Source organism: Ranitomeya imitator, chromosome 2 (assembly GCF_032444005.1).
Source record: "Ranitomeya imitator isolate aRanImi1 chromosome 2, aRanImi1.pri, whole genome shotgun sequence".
Classification (NCBI taxonomy): Eukaryota; Metazoa; Chordata; class Amphibia; order Anura; family Dendrobatidae; genus Ranitomeya; species Ranitomeya imitator.
Window position 1 is genome coordinate 492,874,265 of NC_091283.1, and position 24,164 is coordinate 492,898,428.

General features: G+C 46.0%; 2 protein-coding genes across 8 annotated transcripts in view; one reads left to right on the forward strand and one right to left on the reverse strand.

Moving 5' to 3' along the window:
- Positions 1–24,164, reverse strand: part of HDAC5 (histone deacetylase 5) — a 118,451-nt gene that overhangs the window by 53,733 nt on the left and 40,554 nt on the right. For all 7 annotated transcript variants that reach the window (XM_069751466.1, XM_069751472.1, XM_069751468.1 and 4 more), the window contains exon 2: positions 13,162–13,330. In XM_069751466.1, the coding sequence (XP_069607567.1) occupies positions 13,162–13,210 (49 nt within the window). In that variant the 5' untranslated portion in view covers positions 13,211–13,330. The remainder of the gene's footprint in view (positions 1–13,161; positions 13,331–24,164) is intronic.
- LOC138664622 (uncharacterized) overlaps positions 1–24,164 on the forward strand; it is a 101,902-nt gene that overhangs the window by 18,862 nt on the left and 58,876 nt on the right. Inside the window, exon 2 of the mRNA XM_069751473.1 lies at positions 21,045–21,131. Within this exon, the coding sequence (XP_069607574.1) occupies positions 21,045–21,131 (87 nt within the window). The remainder of the gene's footprint in view (positions 1–21,044; positions 21,132–24,164) is intronic.

The window sequence follows — 24,164 nt, forward strand, 5'->3', positions numbered from 1 at the left end:
GGTAGAGTGCGCACACTGTCTGTCTGGCCTTGGTAGAGTGCGCAGTCTCTGTCTGGCCCTGGTAGAGTGCGCACTCTGTCTGGCCCTGGTAGAGTGCGCACTCTGTCTGGCCCTGGTAGAGTGCGCACTCTCTGTCTGGCCCTGGTAGAGTGCGCACTCTCTGTCTGGCCCTGGTAGAGTGCGCACTCTCTGTCTGGCCCTGGTAGAGTGCGCACTCTCTGTCTGTCTGTCCCTGGTAGATTGCGCACTCTCTGTCTGTCTGTCCCTGGTAGATTGCGCACTCTCTGTCTGTCTGTCCCTGGTAGATTGCGCACTCTCTGGCCCTGGTAGAGCGCGCACTCTCTGTCTGGCCCTGGTAGAGTGCACACCCTCTGTCTGGCCCTGGTAGAGTGCGCACTCTCTGTCTGTCTGGCCCTGGTAGAGTGCACACCCTCTGTCTGGCCCTGGTAGAGTGCGCACTCTCTGTCTGGCCCTGGTAGAGTGCACACCCTCTGTCTGTCTGGCCCTGGCAGAGTGCACACCCTCTGTCTGTCTGGCCCTGGTAGATTGCGCACTCTCTGGCCCTGGTAGAGTGCGCACTCTCTGTCTGTCTGTCCCTGGTAGAGTGCGCACTCTCTGTCTGTCTGGCCCTGGTAGAGTGCGCACTCTCTGTCTGTCTGGCCCTGGTAGAGTGCGCACTCTCTGTCTGTCTGGCCCTGGTAGAGTGCGCACTCTGTCTGGCCCTGGTAGAGTGCACACCCTCTGTCTGGCCCTGGTAGAGTGCACACCCTCTGTCTGTCTGGCCCTGGTAGAGTGTGCACTGTCTGTCTGGCCCTGGTAGAGTGCACACCCTCTGTCTGTCTGGCCCTGGTAGATTGCGCACTCTCTGTCTGGCCCTCGTATAGTGCGCACTCTCTGTCTGCCATTGCTAATAAGGGCATTCTGTGTCTGACACTGTTAATAGAAGCATTCTTTGACTGGCAGTGTTACTGGGAGCACTGTGTTTAGAACTAGAGAGTGTGCACTCTGTCTGTCTGGCCCTGGTAGATTGTGCACTCTCTGTCTGGCCCTGGTAGAGTGCGCAGTCTGTCTGTCTGGCCCTGGTAGAGTGCGCACTCTCTGTCTGGCCCTGGTAGAGTGCGCACTCTCTGTCTGGCCCTGGTAGAGTGCGCACTCTCTGTCTGGCCCTGGTAGAGTGCGCACTCTCTGTCTGGCCCTGGTAGAGTGCGCACTCTCTGTCTGGCTCTGGTAGAGTGCGCACTCTCTGTCTGGCCCTGGTAGAGTGCGCACTCTCTGTCTGGCCCTGGTAGAGTGCGCACTCTCTGTCTGGCCCTGGTAGAGTGTGCACTCTCTGTCTGGCCCTGGTAGACTGCGCAATCTCTGTATGTCTGGCCCTGGTAGAGTGCGCACTCTCTGTCTGACCCTGGTAGAGTGTGCACTCTCTGTCTGTCTGGCCCTGGTAAATTGCGCACTCTCTGTCTGGCCCTGGTAAAGTGCGCACTCTCTGTCTGGCCCTGGTAGAGTGTGCACTCTCTGTCTGGCCCTGGTAGAGTGCGCAGTCTGTCTGGCCCTGGTAGAGTGCGCAGTCTGTCTGGCCCTGGTAGAGTGCGCAGTCTGTCTGGCCCTGGTAGAGTGCGCACTCTCTGTCTGGCCCTGGTAGAGTGCGCACTCCCTGTCTGGCCCTGGTAGAGTGCGCACTCTCTGTCTGGCCCTGGTAGAGTGCGCACTCCCTGTCTGGCCCTGGGAGAGTGCGCACTCCCTGTCTGGCCCTGGTAGATTGCGCACTCTCTGTCTGGCCCCATAGAGTGCGCACTCTCTGTCTGTCTGGCCCTGGTAGAGTGTACACCCTCTGTCTGTCTGGCCCTGGTAGAGTGCGCACTCTGGCCCTGGTAGAGTGCGCACTCTCTGTCTGGCATTGCTAATGGGGACACTTTTTGTCTGGCACTTTCTAATGGGGGTACTCTCTCCGGATAATTACTGTTAATGGCATCAGTTGGTTCCTTCGCTCACGATGGCCCACAAATCCCTTTGTTTGCAGCTTTTCCTTTGTTGTATTTTGCCCACTAAAGTGAATGAGGGAAAAGCCACCAAACCGCGAGGCAGGGGGGCTGCCAGCATTCCGCTGTCTGACACAAAATCTGAAAATGGCCTTAACCTCCATTTTCTAGAAAATCCTCAAAGATTGTGAAGACAATACACAACCCAAGGGCAGTCCTAAAAATAAAGTAATATTATCGTCCACTGATAGAGAAAGTATGCGGCTGGAGGTCAGCATTAAATGTCATATAGCACTGTCATGTCAGTCAGAGGTCAGTGTCAGTACACTGGACACAGAAGGTGATTAAATGGTTTGATTATTTTTATTATGGGGTTCTTACACACTGCTCAAAAAAATAAAGGAACACTTAAAGAACAGAATATAACTCCAAGTAAATCAACTGTGAAATCAAACTGTCCACTTAGGAAGCAACACTGTTTGACAATCAATTTCACATGCTGTTGTGCAAATGGAATAGACAACAGATGGAAATTATTGGCAATTACAGACAAAGACACACTCAATAAAGGGGTGGTTCTGCAGGTGGGGACCACAGACCACATCTCAATACCAATGCTTTCTGGCTGACATTTTGGTCACTTTTGAATATTGGTTGTGCTTTCACACTCGTGGAAGCATGAGATGGACACTACAACCCACACAAGTGGCTCAGGTAGTGCAGCTCATCCAGGATGGCACATCAATGTGACCTGTGGCAAGAAGGTATGCTGTGTCTGTCAGCGTAGTGTCCAGAGGCTCGAAGCGCTACCAGAACACAGGCCAGTACACCAAGAGACGTGGAGGGGGCCGTAAGAGGGCAACAACCCAGCAGCAGGACTGCTACCTCAGCCTCTGTGCAAGGAGGAACTGGAGGAGCACTGCCAGAGCACTGCAAAATGACTTCCAGCAGGCCACAAATGTGCATGTGTCTGCACAAACGGTTAGAAACTGACTCCATGAGGATGGTCTGAGTGCCCAACATCCACAGATGGGGGTTGTGGTCACAGCCCAACACCGTGCAGGATGCTTGGCATTTGCCACAGAATGCCAGGATTGGCAAATTCGCCACTGGCGCCCTGTGTTCTTCACAGATGAAAGCAGGTTCACCCTGAGCACATGTAACAGACGTGACAGAGTCTGGAGACGCCGTGGAGAGCGATCTTCCGGCTGCAACATCCTTCAGCATGATCGGCTTGGCAGTGGGTCAGTAATGGTGTTGGGTGGCAAGTCTTTACAGGGCCGCACAGCCCTCCATGTGCTCGTCAGAGGTAGCCTGACTGCCATTAGGTACTGAGATGAGATCCTCAGACCCCTTGTGAGACCATATGCTGGTGCGGTTGGCCCTGGGTTCCTCCTAATGCAGGACAATGACAGACCTCATGTGGCTGGACTGTGTCAGCAGTTCCTGCAAGATGAAGGCATTGAAGCCGTGGACTGGCCTGCCCGTTCCCCAGACCTGAATCCGATTGAACACATCTGGGACATCATGTCTCGCACCATCCACCAACGCCACGTTGCACCACAGACTGTCCAGGAGTTGGCAGATGCTTTAGTGCAGGTCTGGGAGGAGATCCCTCAGGAGACCATCCGCCTCATCAGGAGCATGCCCAGGCCTTGTAGGGAGGTCATGCAGGCACGTGGAGGCCACACACACTACTGAGCATCATTTCCTTGTCTTGAGGCATTTCCACTGAAGTTGGATCAGCCTGTAACTTCATTTTCCACTTTGATTTTGAGCATCATTCCAACTCCAGACCTCCGTGGGATATTAGTTGTGATTTACGTTGATCATTTTTAGGTTTTATTGTTCTCAACACATTCCACTATGTAATGAATAAAGATTTACAACTGGAATATTTAATTCAGTGATATCTAGGATGTGGGATTTTAGTGTCCCCTTTATTTTTTTGAGCAGTGTATAATCTCTTATGAAGGAGTCTGTGGTAAGAAATAGATCAGTCCCTGCAAGGTGTACTATACATTGCAAAAGGGTCATCTATAGAGATTGGTTGGAGATTAGGAAACATATTTCCCCATGAACAGCGCCACGGTCATCCACAGGTTGTTGATGGTAGTACAGCTCAGCCTGATTTCCCTGAATGGAGCGAAGCAGACCTGCTTCTCTAATTGCATATATTTACATTACTGTCACACAAGACAAGTTATACAGTGAGTTTCTGCAGCAAATCCATAGGAAACTGCAGGAAAATCTTCACCTGCCACACTATAGTCAGCTACCCTCACTTCTGTGGCTATGCTCAAGAGATGATGTGTTGTCACATGTGACCACTGAAGCCTGTGATTGGCTGAACCAGTCACATGTAACGACAGGCTATCACTGGAGGCTGGGGATACAGAGGCCGGCAGGAGACTACAAGTCAGTAGGTTTTTTTCTTTTTTGTTTAACTCTTATTCTGTATTGGTAGAATTGGCAGCAAAATACAAAACAATTTAGCATTGTTTTCCATTTTGACTTGAACAACAATGCTTTAAACATGTTATTAGATTTTCCCCTTTAAGACAAGGGCTGTTCATTCCTACTGATTAACCCCTTCATGACCCAGCCTATTTTGACCTTAAAGACCTTGCCGTTTTTTGCAATTCTGACCAGTGTCCCTTTATGAGGTAATAACTCAGGAACGCTTCAACGGATCCTAGCGGTTCTGAGACTGTTTTTTCGTGACATATTGGGCTTCATGTTAGTGGTAAATTTAGGTCAATAAATTCTGCGTTTATTTGTGATAAAAACGGAAATTTGGCGAAAATTTTGAAAATTTTGCAATTTTCACATTTTGAATTTTTATTCTGTTAAACCAGAGAGATATGTGACACAAAATAGTTAATAAATAACATTTCCCACATGTTTACTTTACATCAGCACAATTTTGGAAACAAAATTTTTTTTTGTTAGGAAGTTATAAGGGTTAAAATTTCACCAGCGATTTGTCATTTTTACAACGAAATTTACAAAACCATTTTTTTTAGGGACCACCTCACATTTGAAGTCAGTTTGAGGGGTCTATATGGCTGAAAATACCCAAAAGTGACACCATTCTAAAAACTGCACCCCTCAAGGTACTCAAAACCACATTCAAGAAGTTTATTAACCCTTCAGGTGCTTCACAGCAGCAGAAGCAACATGGAAGGAAAAAATGAACATTTAACTTTTTAGTCACAAAAATTATCTTTTAGCAACAATTTTTTTATTTTCCCAATGGTAAAAGGAGAAACTGAACCACGAAAGTTGTTGTCCAATTTGTCCTGAGTACGCTGATACCTCATATGTTGGGGTAAACCACTGTTTGGGCGCACGGCAGGGCTTGGAAGGGAAAGAGCGCCATTTGACTTTTTGAATCAAAAATTGGCTCCACTCTTTAGCGGACACCATGTCACGTTTGGAAAGCCCCCGTGTGCCTAAAAATTGGAGCTCCCCCACAAGTGACCCCATTTTGGAAACTAGACATCCCAAGGAACTTATCTAGATGCATAGTGAGCACTTTGAACCCCCAGGTGCTTCACAAATTGATCCGTAAAAATGAAAAAGTACTTTTTTTTCACAAAAAAATTCTTTTAGCCTCAATTTTTTCATTTTCACATGGGCAACAGGATAAAATGGATCCTAAAATGTGTTGGGCAATTTCTCCTGAGTACACCAATACCTCACATGTGGGGGTAAACCACTGTTTGGGCACATGGAAAGGCTCGGAAGGGAAGGAGCGCCATTTGACTTTTTGAACGAAAAATTATTTCCATCGTTAGCGGACACCATGTCGCGTTTGGATAGCTCCTGTGTGCCTAAACATTGGCGCTCCCCCACAAGTGACCCCATTTTGGAAACTAGACCCCCCAAGGAACTTATTTAGATGCCTAGTGAGCACTTTAAACCCTCAGGTGCATCACAAATTGATCTGTAAAAATGAAAAAGTACTTTTTTTTCACAAAAAAACTATTTTTGCCTCAATTTTTTCATTTTCACATGGGCAGTAGGATAAAATGGATCATAAAATTTGTTGGGCAATTTCTCCCGAGTACGCCGATACCTCATATGTGGGGGTAAACCACTGTTTGGGCACTCGGCAGGGCTCGGAAGGGAAGGCGCGCCATTTGACTTTTTGAATGGAAAATTAGCTCCAATTGTTAGCGGACACCATGTCGCGTTTGGAGAGCCCCTGTGTGCCTAAACATTGGAGCTCCCCCACAAGTGACCCCATTTTGGAAACTAGACCCCCCAAGGAACTTATCTAGATGCATATTGAGCACTTTAAACCCCCAGGTGCTTCACAGAAGTTTACAACGCAGAGCCGTGAAAATAAAAAATCATTTTTCTTTCCTCAAAAATGATGTTTTAGCAAGCATTTTTTTAGATTCACAAGGGTAACAGGAGAAATTGGACCCCAGTAATTGTTGCGCAGTTTGTCCTGAGTATGCTGGTACCCCATATGTGGGGGTAAATCACTGTTTGGGCACATGCCGGGGCTCGGAAGTGAAGTAGTGACGTTTTGAAATGCAGACTTTGATGGAATGCTCTGTGGGCGTCACGTTGCGTTTGCAGAGCCCCTGATGTGGCTTAACAGTAGAAACCCCCCACAAGTGACCCCATTTTGGAAACTAGACCCCCAAAGGAACTTATCTAGATGTGTGGTGAGCACTTTGAACCCCCAAGTGCTTCATAGAAGTTTATAATGCAGAGCCGTGAAAATAATAAATACGTTTTCTTTCCTCAAAAATAATTATTTAGCCCAGAATTTTTTATTTTCCCAAGGGTTACAGAAGAAATTGGACCCCAAAAGTTGTTGTCCAGTTTCTCCTGAGTACGCTGATACCCCATATGTGGGGGTAAACCACTGTTTGGGCACATGCCGAGGCTCGGAAGTGAAGTAGTGACGTTTTGAAATGCAGACTTTGATGGAATGCTCTGTGGGCGTCACGTTGCGTTTGCAGAGCCCCTGATGTGGCTTAACAGTAGAAACCCCCCACAAGTGACCCCATTTTGGAAACTAGACCCCGAAAGGAACTTATCTAGATGTGTGGTGAGCACTTTGAACCCCCAAGCGCTTCATAGAAGTTTATAATGCAGAGCCGTGAAAATAATAAATACGTTTTCTTTCCTCAAAAATAATTATTTAGCCCAGAATTTTTTATTTTCCCAAGGGTTACAGGAGAAATTGGACCCCAAAAGTTGTTGTCCAGTTTCTCCTGAATACGCTGATACCCCATGAGTGGGGGTAAACCACTGTTTGGGCACACGTCGGGGCTCAGAAGGGAAGTAGTGACTTTTGAAATGCAGACTTTGATGGAATGGTCTGCGGGCGTCACGTTGCGTTTGCAGAGCCCCTGGTGTGCCTAAACAGTAGAAACCCCCACAAGTGACCCCATTTTAGAAACTAGACCCCCCAAGGAACTTATCTAGATATGTGGTGAGCACTTTGAACCCCCAAGTGCTTCACAGACGTTTACAACGCAGAGCCGTGAAAATAAAAAATCATTTTTCTTTCCTCAAAAATGATGTTTTAGCAAGCATTTTTTTAGATTCACAAGGGTAACAGGAGAAATTGGACCCCAGTAATTGTTGCGCAGTTTGTCCTGAGTATGCTGGTACCCCATATGTGGGGGTAAACCACTGTTTGGGCACACGTCGGGGCTCGGAAGTGAGGGAGCACCATTTGACTTTTTGAATACGAGATTGGCTGGAATCAATGGTGGCGCCATGTTGCGTTTGGAGACCCCTGATGTGCCTAAACAGTGGAAACCCCTCAATTCTACCTCCAACACTAACCCCAACACACCCCTAACTCTAATCCCAACTGTAGCCATAACCCTAATCACAACCCTAACCACAACCCTAACCCCTACACACCCCTAACCCTAACCACAACCCTAATTCCAACCCTAACCCTAAGGCTATGTGCCCACGTTGCGGATTCGTGTGAGATATTTCCGCACCATTTTTGAAAAATCCGCGGGTAAAAGGCACTGCGTTTTACCTGCGGATTTTCCGCGGATTTCCAGTGTTTTTTTGTGCGGATTTCACCTGCGGATTCCTATTGAGGAACAGGTGTAAAAAGCTGCGGAATCCGCACAAAGAATTGACATGCTGCGGAAAATACAACGCAGCGTTTCCGCGCTGTATTTTCCGCACCATGGGCACAGCGGATTTGGTTTTTCATATGTTTACATGGTACTGTAAACCTGATGGAACACTGCTGCGAATCCGCAGCCAAATCCGCACCGTGTGCACATAGCCTAATTCTAAAGGTATGTACACACGCTGCGGAAAACGCTGCGGATCCGCAGCAGTTTCCCATGAGTTTACAGTTCAATGTAAACCTATGGGAAACAAAAATCGCTGTACACATGCTGCGGAAAAACTGCACGGAAACGCAGCGGTTTACATTCCGCAGCATGTCACTTCTTTTGTGCGGATTCCGCAGCGGTTTTACAACTGCTCCAATAGAAAATCGCAGTTGTAAAACCGCAGTGAAATGCGCAGAAAAAAACGCGGTAAATCCGCCATAAATCCGCAGCGGTTTAGCACTGCGGATTTATCAAATCCGCAGCGGAAAAATCCGCAGAGGACCAGAATACGTGTGCACATACCGAAACCCTAACCCTACCCCTAACCCTAGCCCTAACCCTACCCCTAACCCTACCCCTAACCCTAACCCTAACCCTACCCCTAACCCTAACCCTACCCCTAACCCTACCCCTAACCCTAACCCTATTCTAACATTAGTGGAAAAAAAAAATTTCTTTATTTTTTTATTGTCCCTACCTATGGGGGTGACAAAGGGGGGGGGGGTCATTTATTATTTTTTTTATTTTGATCACTGAGATAGATTATATCTCAGTGATCAAAATGCACTTTGGAACGAATCTGCCGGACGGCAGATTCGGCGGGCGCACTGCACATGCGCCCGCCATTTTGGAAGATGGCGGCGCCCAGGGAGAAGACGGACGGGACCCCGGCTGGATCGGTAAGAATGATGGGGTGGGGGGGACCACGGGGGGGGGGATCGGAGCACGGGGGGGGGGGGGGGATCGGAGCACGGGGGGGGGGGGGAATCGGAGCGCGGGAGGGGTGGAACGGAGCACGGGGGGGCTGGAATGGAGCACGGGGGGGCTGGAATGGAGCACGGGGGGGTGGATCGGAGTGCAGGGGGGGTGATTGGAGCACGGGGGGGTGATTGGAGCACGGGGGGAGCGGACAAGAGCACGGGGGGGAGCGGAGCACTGGACGGAGGGGAGCCGGAGCAGTGTACCGGCCAGATCGGGGGGCTGCGGGGGCGATCGGTGGGGTGGGGTGGGGGCACATTAGTATTTCCAGCCATGGCCGATGATATTTCAGCATCGGCCATGGCTGGATTGTAATATTTCACCCGTTATAATAGGTGAAATATTACAAATCGCTCTGATTGGCAGTTTCACTTTCAACAGCCAATCAGAGCGATCGTAGCCACGAGGGGGTGAAGCCACCCCCCCTGGGCTAAACTACCACTCCCCCTGTCCCTGCAGATCGGGTGAAATGGGAGTTAACCCTTTCACCCGGCCTGCAGGGACGCGATCTTTCCATGACGCCGCATAGGCGTCATGGGTCGGAATGGCACCGACTTTCATGACGCCTACGTGGCGTCATGGGTCGGGAAGGGGTTAACTGACTTGATTTTTCAAGATCTTGAGTGGAGTTGCTATCTGACCAACCGTCTAAGTCGATAAACAAAAGATGAACATGTGCCTTTAAAAGGGTTGTCTTAGTATCCCTATAAGGGGGCATGAAGTCGCAGAGAGGCCCCCACTATCCACTGGTAGACCCATTACATAATACAGAGTAATAGGCCTACATAAGGACAGGTGCAGAGGGCCATATTTTGGGTCCAAGTGCAATTAAGCAAAACAACGGATCAATGGGAAACATGTACAATTTATTCCTGGGACCGAAGTGGTCAGAGGCAAAAAATCACTGCATGCCTGGGTTTGATCTGATATTCGGATTGCACGTGGACATGCAAGTCAATAAGTCCGTAGAAGTCATTGGACTGCACTCGGATGACATCTGAGTGCAGTCTAATTTCAATGCACTGATAGAATGGAGAAGATGGAGACATTTTTCTCTCCATCTTCCCCTCATCCGAGAGAATTGGATCACACTCTGATCATAATCTGTTCAGAGGGTCATTTGCACAATCATCCCAATTCTCTCGGATGAAGAAACATACGGTTCTCTGCACTGCACCAGCCTAAGGCCACCACGTTCACATGTTCAGAATTTTCCTCTGATTGTTCCACTCCTGGTTTTGGCTTACAAATACTGATGTAAAATACTGACTAAATATTGAATGTGTGACCGTGGCCTTACAAATACTGATGTAAAACACTGACCCAATACTGAACGTTTGACCATGGCCCAATACTGAGCTCACATCTACAAATCACTGCTCAGTATATGTTCAACATCGGCCTCTAGTGGAGAACTACAGAACTGCGAGGTGCAGTAGAATGGATGATGAGCAGAGATGTAAATAACAGCAGGTATAACCTGTAATAACAAGGCCAGGTCTGTGAATGGCAGCAACGTGCAATACTCTGTAAGGAGCACAGACTCATGAAGAAACACACAAGCAACACTATGGAGGTTTCCCTGCAGCACCATGGACTGGCTTCTGTTTGTGGAGTGATGAAATCGGATATGTACACATATAAATAGTATATATAAAGATAGAATGGGTATATATAAATGTGACATTGAAGGGTGAATTTGGAAGCCCTAATGTTCTGTCCTTGTCCCTGGACCAGCCTGCATTATGCTTCGGCCGAAGAGTACTTCATTAGATGAAGCAGCAGTTTATGCTCCACAGCTGTTGTTCCTTCTGTGACCAATCACATTAAAGTAGTGCTCCTGACAAAATGTTACCCCCTAAACCTTCCTACTATGTGTGCAATGTAGTGTAATTGTATTAACATATGTAGGGATCTCCATCTTCCTTGGGTCCTCTCCTGGGTCACACAGGGGCTGCAATGTCGGGCGGTGCTACTTCTTCTACAGTAAACCTATGGAGCCTTAGAATGGGCGTCCATAGGCTTACATTGTGACAGTGACTTCCGGGCCACGCATAAACCCCAGTGTGATCCGGGTAGTCAGATGTGAAGTCACGTGACCCAAAAGAGGAGCAGAAAGACAAGATGGAGATCGCTACGTATTTACCACAGTTACACCACATTACAGATCTAATTAGAAAGATTTCACTGATACGTTTGTTTTGGGAGTGCTTCTTTAAATTACAGCCATAGTCAGCCATTTTTTAATTACATTGTCAAGTCTTCTGATCTTCTAGCAGCAATCCTTCTTTTCCACCACCTCACCCCTTTAAATGACTATCAATCGAACCCCTAATAGATGAACAATCAATACAAAGATTTAAAGAGGACCTGTCACTTAACATCAGCGGACCCCCAACCTTTCTTACCTAGAAAGCCTGAGAGATGGGTGCAATCCACATCCATGCCCACCCCCATATAGTAGTCATACTCAGAGCCCCCCATTAGCGGTATGATGACAGCCAAAGCTTCCCCATATAAAGCACACCTTCCAATGAGGCAGTCCACCTTTATCCAGGGTTCCTCATTTGGTGCTCTCATATCAAGGACTCTATGGCATCCAGCTTCAAGCCCCCCTCTAACAGCATCAGCTGTATTATCTTACTACTAGATGGTGGCCCGATTCTACCGCATCGGGTATTCTAGAACATGTATGTCCACGTAGTATATTACACAGCCCATGTAGTATATTGCCCAACCACGTAGTATATTGCCCAGTCACGTAGTATATTGCCCCACCACGTAGTATATTGCCCAGTCACGTAGTATATTGCCCAGTGACGTAGTATATTGCCCAACCACGTAGTATATTGCCCAGTCACGTAGTATATTGCCCAGTCACGTAGTATATTGCCCAACCACGTAGTATATTGCCCAGTCACGTAGTATATTGCCCAGTCACGTAGTATATTGCCCAACCACGTAGTATATTGCCCAGTCACGTAGTATATTATTTTCTCCCCTCCCCCACCAGTATATGCACATCTAGATCTGCAATTCTGAGCAGGACTACTCATAAAAGTCGCCATCTGGAGACCTTCTCTTCATAACTGGTTGCTGGACCAGGTGCTAATGCACCAAGCTAGAAGGCCGCTACAGCCACACATTTTGGGCCACAGGTGGTTCTTGAGCCACAGGTTGTGGACCTCGGCTTTACATAACTATGAATATTTTTTCTTACCTTGTGTGAGCACCACTATCCTACTAAATCTGGAAATATTTCTCTTTTGTTCCTGCATCCTTCCTAGAATGGTCTCTTCTTATCAATCTAGTCTTTCTATCCAACTGGGGGGGTGGTCCTGAAGAAGACTCCCAGAGAGTAGAGCTGAGGACCACACACATTTTGCTAAAAACAATAACAAACATCACCCCCGATCACAGCTTCCCAAACTACTTGAAATATTAAATTAGGTGAGGGCTAAATAAAAAAACAAGTCAGTTTTCAGGATTTAAGAGGATATAGGCTTTCACAAGGGTTATCAAAGTCTTTTGTTGGACTGGTGTGTGATCATAAGTGGATTAGAAGGAGTCTAAACTCCTGGGACCACCAGAGATCAGATGTAATCTACAAGGGAAGCGGACATCAAGTGTAAATTTCCTGCAGCACCCCCACAGGAGAATAGAAGTATTACAGTTTTCACTCAACTCATATCTCCAAGCACCACAGATAGTGTTGGGTGTTCTAGATAGGTTCTGTGGCCCCTTCCTTTTGTAAACTATGGAGACTGAAATTGGCAATATTATCTTCAAAAATGATTTAAAATCTTCATATTTAATACCGTAATTGTTTTGGCATTTAATTATTTATGTTCTAATTATCATGTAGTTCTGCCAGCATTGCAGGAGATTTCAGAAATCAATGGGCATCAAAAGTTACTGTGCACAACTGATCACAAAGAGCCATGTGACACCTTTATCCATTAATGAGGGACCCAACTGAGAACCACAACACTAATCAACAAGCAATTATGGGAAAAGGTTATAGAAATATGAGAAATGTATGCATCTAATAAGAATTTCCCATCACAAACTAGTAATTAGCCCACACTTACCAGACTGGGTTGGAAGGTTCATGCCGATGTCCACTGGTTGGACAGACATTTAGAGGGATCACGGACCCCTACCCGGGTCTCCAATGCCCAGGACTTCTTTTAGGAGGAAGCAAAGATGACGTGGCTCAAGGAATTAGTCCACTGGGCACATCCCTCGGCTTCTGCTGCCCTGTAATTAATACAACATTGTGAATGTGCAAGTAATACTAACCACGATTTATCTGTCTATATCTACATGGAGAAAAGTTAAAGAAAATATCTCTGATTTATAAGCAAATCATGTAAGGAACAAGCAGCAGTAATTATACCCCTTGGGGTGAAAGTCTACATCATTAACAAGAAGTATAGGGCTAAGAAAAAAAACACAAAGGAAAACCGAATAAGGCTATGTGTGCACATTGAGTATTTGCTTGCAGAAATTTCTGCAAGATTTCTGCTTCTCTTGGCAGCAAAAACGCTGCGAGGAAAAACGCGCGTTTTGCCACGTTGTTTGGTGCCTTTTTGCATGCATTTTTGTACAGCAATGAAGGCTTTTTTGAGCTAAATACAGATACTAAAAAAAAAAGTTTTGTGATGTAATGTCTTGGTTCAACACCACCTTTTTCATTCTGATGCAGTAGCATCAGAGTAATGGGATTAGGGCTTGGTGTCAGCAGCTGTCACTGACACCTAGGCCTAGGCCCTAGACTTAGGGTACCGTCACACACTGCCATTTCGATCGCTACGACGGTACAATTCGTGACGTTCCAGCGATATCGTTGCGATATCGCTGTGTCTGACACGCAGCAGCTATCAGGGATCCTGCTGAGAATCGTACGTCGTAGCAGATCGTTTGGAACTTTCTTTCGTCGCTGGATCTCCCGCTGTCATCGCTAGATCGGTGTGTGTGACACCGCTCTAGCGATGCGATCTAGCGATGCGTTCGCTTGTAACCAGGGTAAACATCGTGTTCCTAAGCGCAGGGCCGCGCTTAGTAACCCGATGTTTACCCTGGTTACAAGCGTAAAACTAAAAAAAAACAAACAGCACATGCTTACATTCTGGTGTCCGTCAGGTCCCTTGCCGTCTGCTTCCCGCACTGTGACTGCCGGCCGTAAAGTGAAAGCAGAGCACAGCGGTGACGTGTGCTTTCACTTTCACTTTACGGCCGGCAGTCACTGAGTGCGGGAAGCAGAGACGGCAAGGGACCTGACGGACACCAGAATGTAAGTATGTGCTGTTTGTTTTTTTTTTTTTACGCTGGTAACCAGGGTAAACATCGGGTTACTAAGCGCGGTCCTGCGCTTAGTAACCCGATGTTTACCCTGGTTACCCAGGGACCTCGGCATCGTTGGTCGCTGGAGAGCTGTCTGTGTGACAGCTCCCCAGCGACCACACTACGATTTACCTACGATCACGGCCAGGTCATATCGCTGGTCGTGATCGTAGGTAAATCGTATAGTGTGACGGTACCCTTAGTAATGAAAAGGTGTCAGCATGACACCCTCATAACTAAACTGGTAAGTAAATACAAACACACACACAAACACATTGTCACCAGCCTATGTAGGAGCATTAACCCCTTTACCCCAAGGGTGGTTTGCACATCAATGACCAGGCCAATTTTTTCAATTCTGACCACTGTCTCTTTATGAGGTTATAACTCTGGAACGCTTCAACGGATCCCGGTGATTCTGACATTGTTTTCTCGAGACATATTGTACTTCATGACAGTGATAAAAATTTATTTGATATTACCTGCATTTATTTGTGAAAAAAATGGAAATTTGGCAAAAATTTAGAATATTTTGCAGTTTTTCCAAATTTGAAATTTTATGCCCTTAAATCACAGAGATATGTCACACAAAATACTTAATAAGTAATATTTCCCACATGTCTACTTTACATCAGCACAATTTTGGAACCAACATTTTTTTTTGTTAGGGGGTTATAAGGGTTAAAATTGACAAGCAATTTCTCATTTTTACAACACCATTTTTTTTTTTAGGGACCACATCTCATTTGAAGTCATTTTGAGGGGTCTATATGATAGAAAATACCCAAGTGTGACACCATTCTAAAAACTGCACCCCTCAAGGTGCTCAAAACCACAATCAATAAGTTTATTAAACCTTCAGGTGTTTCACAGGAATTTTTGGAATGTTTAAATAAAAATGAACATTTAACTTTTTTTCACAAAAAAATTACTTCAGCTCCAATTTGTTTTATTTTACCAAGGGTAACAGGAGAAAATGGACCCCAAAAGTTGTTGTGCGATTTCTCCTGAGTACGCTGATAACCCATATGTGGGGGTAAACCACTGTTTAGGCGCATGGGAGAGCTCGGAAGGGAAGGAGTGCCATTTGACTTTTCAATGCAAAATTGACAGGAATTGAGATGGGACGCCATGTTGCGTTTGGAGAGCCACTGATGTGCCTAAACATTGAAACCCCCCACAAGTGACACCATTTTGGAAAGTAAACCCCCTAAGGAACTCATCTAGATGTGTTGTGAGAGCTTTGAACCCCCAAGTGTTTCACTACAGTTTATAACGCAGAGCCGTGAAAATAAAAAATCTTTTTTTTTTTCCACAAAAATTATTTTTTAGCCCCCAGTTTTGTATTTTCCCAAGGGTAACAGGAGAAATTGGACCCCAAAAGTTGTTGTCCAATGTGTTCTGAGTACGCTGATACCCCATATGTTGGGGTAAACCCCTGTTTGGGCGCATGGGAGAGCTCGGAAGGGAAGGAGCACTGTTTTACTTTTTCAACGCAGAATTGGCTGGAGTTGAGATCGGACGCCATGTCGCATTTGGAGAGCCCATGATGTGCCTAAACAGTGGAAACGCCCCAATTATAACTGAAACCCTAATCCAAACACACCCCTAACCCTAATCCCAACAGTAACCCTAACCACACCCCTAACCCTGACACAAGACCTGTGGAAACGCGGCAGCGCGAAACGGCCGTCGTCTTGTGGAATCACGTATTTTCCCTGACTTTTCCTGCCTTTTGACTACATGTCAAAATAAAGAAGTGGATTTTAGTGGATGGTGAGTGCTCGGGGGTGATGAAGGGGGGTTTGATTTACTTTTATAGTGGGTTTTTAGCGGATTTTTATGATTGGCAGCCGTCACACACTAAAAGACACTTTTTATTGCAAAAAATATTTTTTGCGTTACACATTTTGAGAGCTATAATTTTTCCAGATTTTGGTCCACAGAGTCATGTGAGGTCTTGTTTTTTGCAGAACGAGTTGACGTTTTTATTGGTAACATTTTCGGCCACGTGACATTTTTTGATTGCTTTTTATTCAGATTTTTGTGAGGAAGAATGACCAAAAACCAGCTATTCATGAATTTCTTTTGGGGTGGTCGCTTATACCGTTCAGCGTTTGGTAAAATGGATAAAGCAGTTTTATTCTTCGGGTCAGTACGATTACAGCGATACCTCATTTATATCATTTTTTTATGTTTTGGCGCTTTTATATGATAAAAGTTATTTTATATAAAAAATAATTATTTTGCATCGCTTTATTCTGAGGACTATAACTTTTTTATTTTTTTGCTGATGATGCTGTATGGTGGCTCGTTTTTTGCGGGACAAGATGACGTTTTCAGCGGTACCATGGTTATTTATAGCCGTCTTTTTGATCACGTGTTATTCCACTTTTTGTTTGGCGGTATGATAATAAAGCATTGTTTTTTGCCTCTTTTTTTTATGGTGTTCATTGAAGGGGTTAGCTAGTGGGACAGTTTTATAGGTCAGGTCGTTACGGACGCGGCGATACTAAATATGTGTACTTTTATTGTTTTTTTAGTTTAGATAAAGAAATGTATTTATGGGAACAATATATTTTTTTTTCTAAGGATTTTTTTTTTTTTTACACATGTGAATATTTTTTTTATACTATAACATTGTCCCGGGGGGGGATCATGTTATAGTTTAAGATTGCTGATCTGACACTTTGCTGTGCACTGCGTCAGATCAGCGATCTGACGTGCACTCCTGCAGGCTTACCAGCGCTTGTTCTGAGCAGGCGCTTGGTAAGCCACCTCCCTGCAGGACCCGGATGCAGCCCCGCGGCCATTTTGGATCCGGGCCTGCTGCAGGGAAGAGGAGGTAAGAAACCCTCGGAGCAATGCGATCACATCACGTTGCTCCGGGGGTCTCAGGGAAGCCCGCAGGGAGCCTCCTCCCTGCGCGATGCTTCCCTAGAACAACGGAACACTGCGATCATGTTTGATCGCAGTGTGCCGGTGGTTAAAGTGCCCATAGTGCCGGATGTCAGCTGCGATAGTCAGCTGACAGCCGGCCGCGATCGGCCGCACTCCCCCCGATCGCTATGACGTACTATCCCGTCGGTGGGCATACAGGCCCACCCCTCCTCGACAGGAAAGTACGTCACATGTCAGAAAGGGGTTAACAGAACGAATCTACATAGGCTGTAACCAAAAAGCAACTCTTAAAGAATTTATTTTAACCCCTTAACAACCGCTGATACACCTTTTAACGGCCAATTTCCCATTTAATTTCTCTCTCCTCCGATGTGATCGCACATCAGAGTAGAGAAAAATGGGGTCCCCCCCTGATACCTCTGATGTCCCTGGAACCTCCTGCATCTCCCCGTGATTCCCCCGGTTGGCGGCGTCTTCTTCCGAGAAGAAAATGGCGGGACTCATGTGCAGTGCGCCTGCCGAGATCTCTCTCTCTGTTTCTGATTCTTTAGCCTTCTGATCGTGCACTCCGCCTCCTAGCTTCAGGTGTTTTAATTACAGCAGGTCCAATACCCCTCCACAGAGAGAGAGAATTTTAGTCTAGTAAGAGGTTTTCACATGTACCCATTCACATGGAGACGTTTATTCTCAGCGAGGTAAGGCAAGTTTAGGACCTGGTATAAGAGATGCCGTAACGGGGCTACCAGGTACACATAAAATTGGCCATTTTTATGCGCTAAAAGCTCTCATTTTTCATATTTCTAGTGCAGTAATGCAGTTCAAATTTCGTTTTTCAAGTTTGTATGTTCTAGCGCTGCAGTGTGCTGCCTTATTTACTTAACTATATACGAGTTGGCGACTCTAGGTTCAGCACCTGTTCACACTGAGTCTATGTTTGGATGTGTCGGTCAGGTTTTTGAAATGTATTCTTTAGCCTTCTGATCGTGCACTCCGCCTCCTAGCTTCAGGTGTTTTAATTACAGCAGGTTCAATACCCCTCCACAGAGAGAGAGAATTTTAGTCTAGTAAGAGGTTTTCACATGTACCCATTCAGATGGAGACGTTTATTCTCAGCGAGGTAAGGCAAGTTTAGGACCTGGTATAAGAGAGATGCCGTAACGGGGCTACCAGGTACACATAAAATTGGCCATTTTTATGCGCTAAAAGCTCTCATTTTTCATATTTCTAGTGCAGTAATGCAGTTCAAATTTCGTTTTTCAAGTTTGTATGTTCTAGCGCTGCAGTGTGCTGCCTTATTTACTTAACTATATACGAGTTGGCGACTCTAGGTTCAGCACCTGTTCACACTGAGTCTATGTTTGGATGTGCCGGTCAGGTTTTTGAAATGGGGGGTAGGATGGAGACACGGGGGGCAGGATGGAGACACGGGAGCAGGATGGAGACAGATGCCTACTGCTACAGATTCTTTCTTCCCTTGGCATCAAAGACCTTGCCCTGTCCTGGATTGCCTCATACCTTTCCGACCGCACATTTAGCGTTTCCCACTCCCACACCACCTCCTCATCCCGCCCTCTCTCTGTTGGAGTCCCTCAAAGCTCTGTCCTAGGGCCCCTACTTTTTTCCATCTATACCATTGGCCTAGGAAAACTCATAAAGTCCCATGGCTTCCAGTACCACCTGTATGCGGACGACACTCAGATCTACCTCTCTGGCTCAGATGTCACCTCTCTGCTGTCCAGAATCCCGGAGTGTCTATCAGCCATATCCTCCTTCAACTCTCGCTTCCTAAAACTCAATGTAGACAAAACCGAACTCATCATGTTTTCCCCATCTGGCGTAGCCTCCCTACCTGATCTATCTATTACGGTAAACAGCATCACGCTCTCTCCTGCACCTGAAATCTGCTGCCTTGGGGTAACGTCCAAACTCTTGCCACCTCCTGTTGCCTTCCACTCAAAAATATTGCCAGAATCAGTCCCTTCCTCAGCCTACAATCTACTAAAACTCTTGTGCATGCCCTCATCATCTCCCGCCTCGATTACTGCAACATCCTCCTCTGTGGCCTCCCCACTAACTCTCTTGCACCACTCCAGTCGGTCCTCAACTCTGCTGCCCGGCTAATCCACCTCTCTCCTCGCTACTCCCCTGCTTCTCCCCTCCGCAAATCCCTCCACTGGCTCCCAATTCTCCAATGAATCCAGATCAAACTACTAACCCTGATCTACAAAGCCATCCACAACCTGTCGCCTCCCTATATCTCTGAACTAATCTCCCACTATCTTCCCTCACGTAATCTTCGTTCCTCCCAAGACCTTCTACTCTCCTCCACACTTATTCGTTCCTCACACAACCGCCTCCAAGATTTCTCCCGAATATCCCCCATCCTCTGGAATTCCACGCCTCAACATGTCCGATTATCCACCACCCTCGGATCCTTCAGACAGAACCTGAACACCTTTCTCTTCAGGAAATCCTACAGCCTGCAATAACCATTCTGCCTCACCAACCACCCGAGCTGCCGCCTCACCAACCACCCGAGTTGTCGCCTTACCAACCACCCGAGTTGCCGCCTCACCAACCACCCGAGTTGCCCCGTCACCACAACCCGAGCTGCCGCGTCACCACCACCAGAGCTGCCACGTCACCAACCACCCGAGCTGCCGCGTCACCACCACCAGAGCTGCCGCACCCCCGACCTTCTGTTTCTTCCCCATTATCCAGTAGAATGTAAGTCCGCAAGGACAGGGTCCTCTCTCGTCTGTACCGGTCTGTCATTGTAAATTTGTTCACTGTAAACGTTATCTACAGTACAACCCTGTAAGTAACCCCTTTTCTCATGTACAGCACCATGGAATTAATGATGCTATATAAATAATAATAACAAAGCTGGGGCAAGAATATGGGGCAGGATGGAGACAGATGGGTCAGGATGCAGACAGCTGGGGCAGGATGAAGATACATGGTGCAGGATCAATCATGGGGCAGGATGGATATGATGGAGACAGATGGGGCAGGATTATTGGGCAGAATCATTGGACAGATGGGGCAGGATCATGGGACAGATGGGGCAGGAACATGGGACAGATGGGGCAGGATCATGGGACATCACATGGGGGGCAGAATGGATACTCATGAGGGCAGAGTGGGAGAACATATGGCTGGAGCCAGGAATGAGACACACGGGGGGGGGGGGGGGCCAGGATGGGGGATATTATTAACATAGGGGCTAATTAAGGAATCTTACTACTGCAGTAATGTATTTATTTTATTTTTTGAGGATACTGTTTTTGAGGATACTGATATGGACAGCACGGTGGTGCAGTGGTTAGCACTGCAGCCTTGCAGCGCTGGAGTCCTGGGTTCAAACCCCACCAAGGACAACATCTGCAAAGAGTTTGTATGTTCTCTCCGTGTTTGCATGGGTTTCCTCCGGGTACTCCGGTTTCCTCCCACATTTCAAAGACATACTGATAGGGAATTTAGATTGTGAGCCCCGTCGGGGACAGCGATGACAATGTGTGCAAACTGTAAAGCGCTGCGGAATATGTTAGCGCTATATAAAAATAAAAGATTATTATTATATATTAAATGGGGGGGGTGCCGTCTTGTTACTGTGCAGAGCGACACTGTCATTTTTTTCTTCATCTGGTGTAGTGTAGAAGTTGGGAAAAAATTAAGTAATATGTTCTGCAAGCGGTGCGCTAGATAACTGTGTTATTTTCTGCAGAGACGAGCCCTGGCTGGAAGTGATGGCAGTCTGTGCTGGATGAAGATGACAAGTGAAGATGAAGGACTTCACCTAGAGACGTCACTGGTGAGTCAGTGTGTTACCTGTACACTGAAACTATATACTGTATACTATATACAGAGGTCCTGTGTACAATGTCACCAGTGATCACTGTATTACCTTTACACTGACACTATATACACAGCTACTGTGTATAATGTCATTGATCACTTTATAACCTGTACAAAGATACTGTATACAGATATCCTGTGTATAATGTCACCGGTAATCAATGTATTACCTGTACCTGGACACTGCATACTAAGTACAGATCTCCTGTGTATAATGGCACTTATGGTGATATTAGTATTGTGGTTTTTTTTTTTTATTAAGGATCAGTATTGTAGTATGCAGTCACTATGTGGTGGTAATATGTTGTCTGGCCATGGTGTGGCGGTATTTGTTCCTTGTATGAGCTGTTATTTGGTCACTATGTGGTGGTAATATGTGGTCTGGTCATGGTATGGAGGTATTTGTCCTTTGTATGTGATAGTATCCAGTCACTGTGGTGGTAATATATGATCTGATCATGGTGCAATGGTATTTGTCTTTAGTATGTTATATTTTCCGGTCACTGTGGTGGTAATATGTGATCTGGTCATGGGGCGATGGTATTTGTTACTTATATGTGATATTATTGGTCATTTTAAAAATTAAAAAATAAATAAAAATATACTTAAATTGTATTGCATATTTTAACAAATGTTTAATAGGTTAGAATAGGGCCCGGCCAAAAGAGTCTACCTTGTTGTGGTGGTAGCTTAAAAAAATCTTTTGGCAAAAACAAAAGCTGCTGGCTATGTGTGATCTGGTGGTTAGAACTGTTAATGTGTGATTGGTGAGGGACGTGGTGCAGATGTGGAGTTTTTTTATGAGTGGGTCGTGGGACTGTGGAAGGTTCGAGGGGTGGAGGCATGGCTGGGGTGGAGCCTGGGCGGAGTCTCAAGGGGGCCCCAAAATTCCTAGTGGCAGCCCTGAGTATCAGCTCACAGCTGTTTGCTTAGCCTTTACTGGCTAGTTTACAGGTGGACCCCATAAAAAATTGATATATGGTTCCCCTATAAAATCTAACCAGCAAACACTAGGCAGACAGCTGTGTGCTGATATTAATAGCCTAGGAAGGGGCAATGGATATTGACCCCCTCCCAGACTAAAAACATCAGCTCTCAGCTGCCCCAGAAAAGGCGCATCTATAAGATGAACCAAATCTGGCGCTTAGTCTCGCTCTTTCTACTTGCCCTGGAGCGATGGCAAGTGAGGTGATGGTTTGGGGGTTGATGTCACCTTTGTACTGTCAGATAACATCAAGACCCAAGGTTAGTAATGGAGAACCGTCTATAAGACACCCCGGAGAGCACCGGAGCTGATCAGCTGATGAACTCTGGCAAACTTTCACACAGCATCTCAGTGATACACTGTGGGAGCAATTACCGTGTACAGTGTATTGTACAGTGTATTGTGGTTGTTCTACACATGAGACCGCCGAGGGACACTCGGGGTTATCTGGACTACGGTGGACAGGTGAGTATATGGTACTTTATTATTTTTTATTTTTACTAGGAGATAGGGGTATCAGTGATTAGGCATTTGACAATATAACCCAGCAGCGCTCTGACCGACGGTCTTAAGGGTGGTAGCGTTACCGTGGGTCACCGAAAATAATCACCGTGCCAGTGTTTCCCACACTGTCACACAGATGGCAGCGTGGGAAACACCTTAGGAAACCCGCAAAAACGCAAACACTCAGAAAATCAGCAACTTTTTATACTTGAGTTTTTGCAATAGATTTGACTGACTCAATTGAAGTTAGCATGTGGAAATAGGAGATATAGGAAGGTTATATTGAGTAATAGGAGGAGATATAGGGGAGGTTATATGGAGTAATAGGAGGAGATATAGGGAGGTTATATGGAGTAATAGGAGGAGATATAGGGGAGGTTATATGGAGTAATAGGAGGAGATATAGGGGAGGTTATATTGAGTAATAGGAGGAGATATAGGGGAGGTTATATGGAGTAATAGGAGGAGATATAGGGGAGGTTATATGGAGTAATAGGAGGAGAAATAGGGAGGATATATGGAGTAATAGGAGGAGATATAGGGGAGGTTATATGGAGTAATAGGAGAAATAGGGAGGATATATGGAGTAATAGGAGGAGATATAGGGGAGGTTATATGGAGTAATAGGAGGAGATATAGGGAGGTTATATGGAGTAATAGGAGGAGATATAGGGGAGGTTATATGGAGTAATAGGAGGAGATATAGGGGAGGTTATATGGAGTAATAGGAGGAGATATAGGGGAGGTTATATGGAGTAATAGGAGGAGATATAGGGAGGTTATATGGAGTAATAGGAGGAGATATAGGGGACGTTATATGGAGTAATAGGAGGAGATATAGGGGAGGTTATATGGAGTAATAGGAGGAGATATAGGGGAGGTTATATGGAGTAATAGGAGGAGATATAGGGGAGGTTATATGGAGTAATAGGAGGAGATATAGGGAGGTTATATGGAGTAATAGGAGGAGATATAGGGGAGGTTATATGGAGTAATAGGAGGAGATATAGGGAGGTTATATGGAGTAATAGGAGGAGATATAGGGAGGTTATATGGAGTAATAGGAGGAGATATAGGGAGGTTATATGGAGTAATAGGAGGAGATATAGGGAGGTTATATGGATTAATAGGGGGAGATATAGGGAGGTTATATGGATTAATAGGGGGAGATATAGGGAGGTTATATGGAGTAATAGGAGGAGATATAGGGAGGTTATATGGAGTAATGGGAGGAGATATAGGGAGGTTATATGGGGTAATGGGAGGAGATATAGGGGAGGTTATATGGGGTAATGGGAGGATATATAGAGGAGGTTATATGGAGTAATAGGAGGAGATATAAGGAGGATATATGGAGTAATAGGAGGAGATATAGAGGAGGTTATATGGAGTAATAGGAGGAGATATAGGAGGTAATATGGAGTAATAGGAGGAGATACAGGGAGGTTATATGGAGTAATAGGAGGAGATACAGGGAGGTTATATGGAGTAATAGGAGGA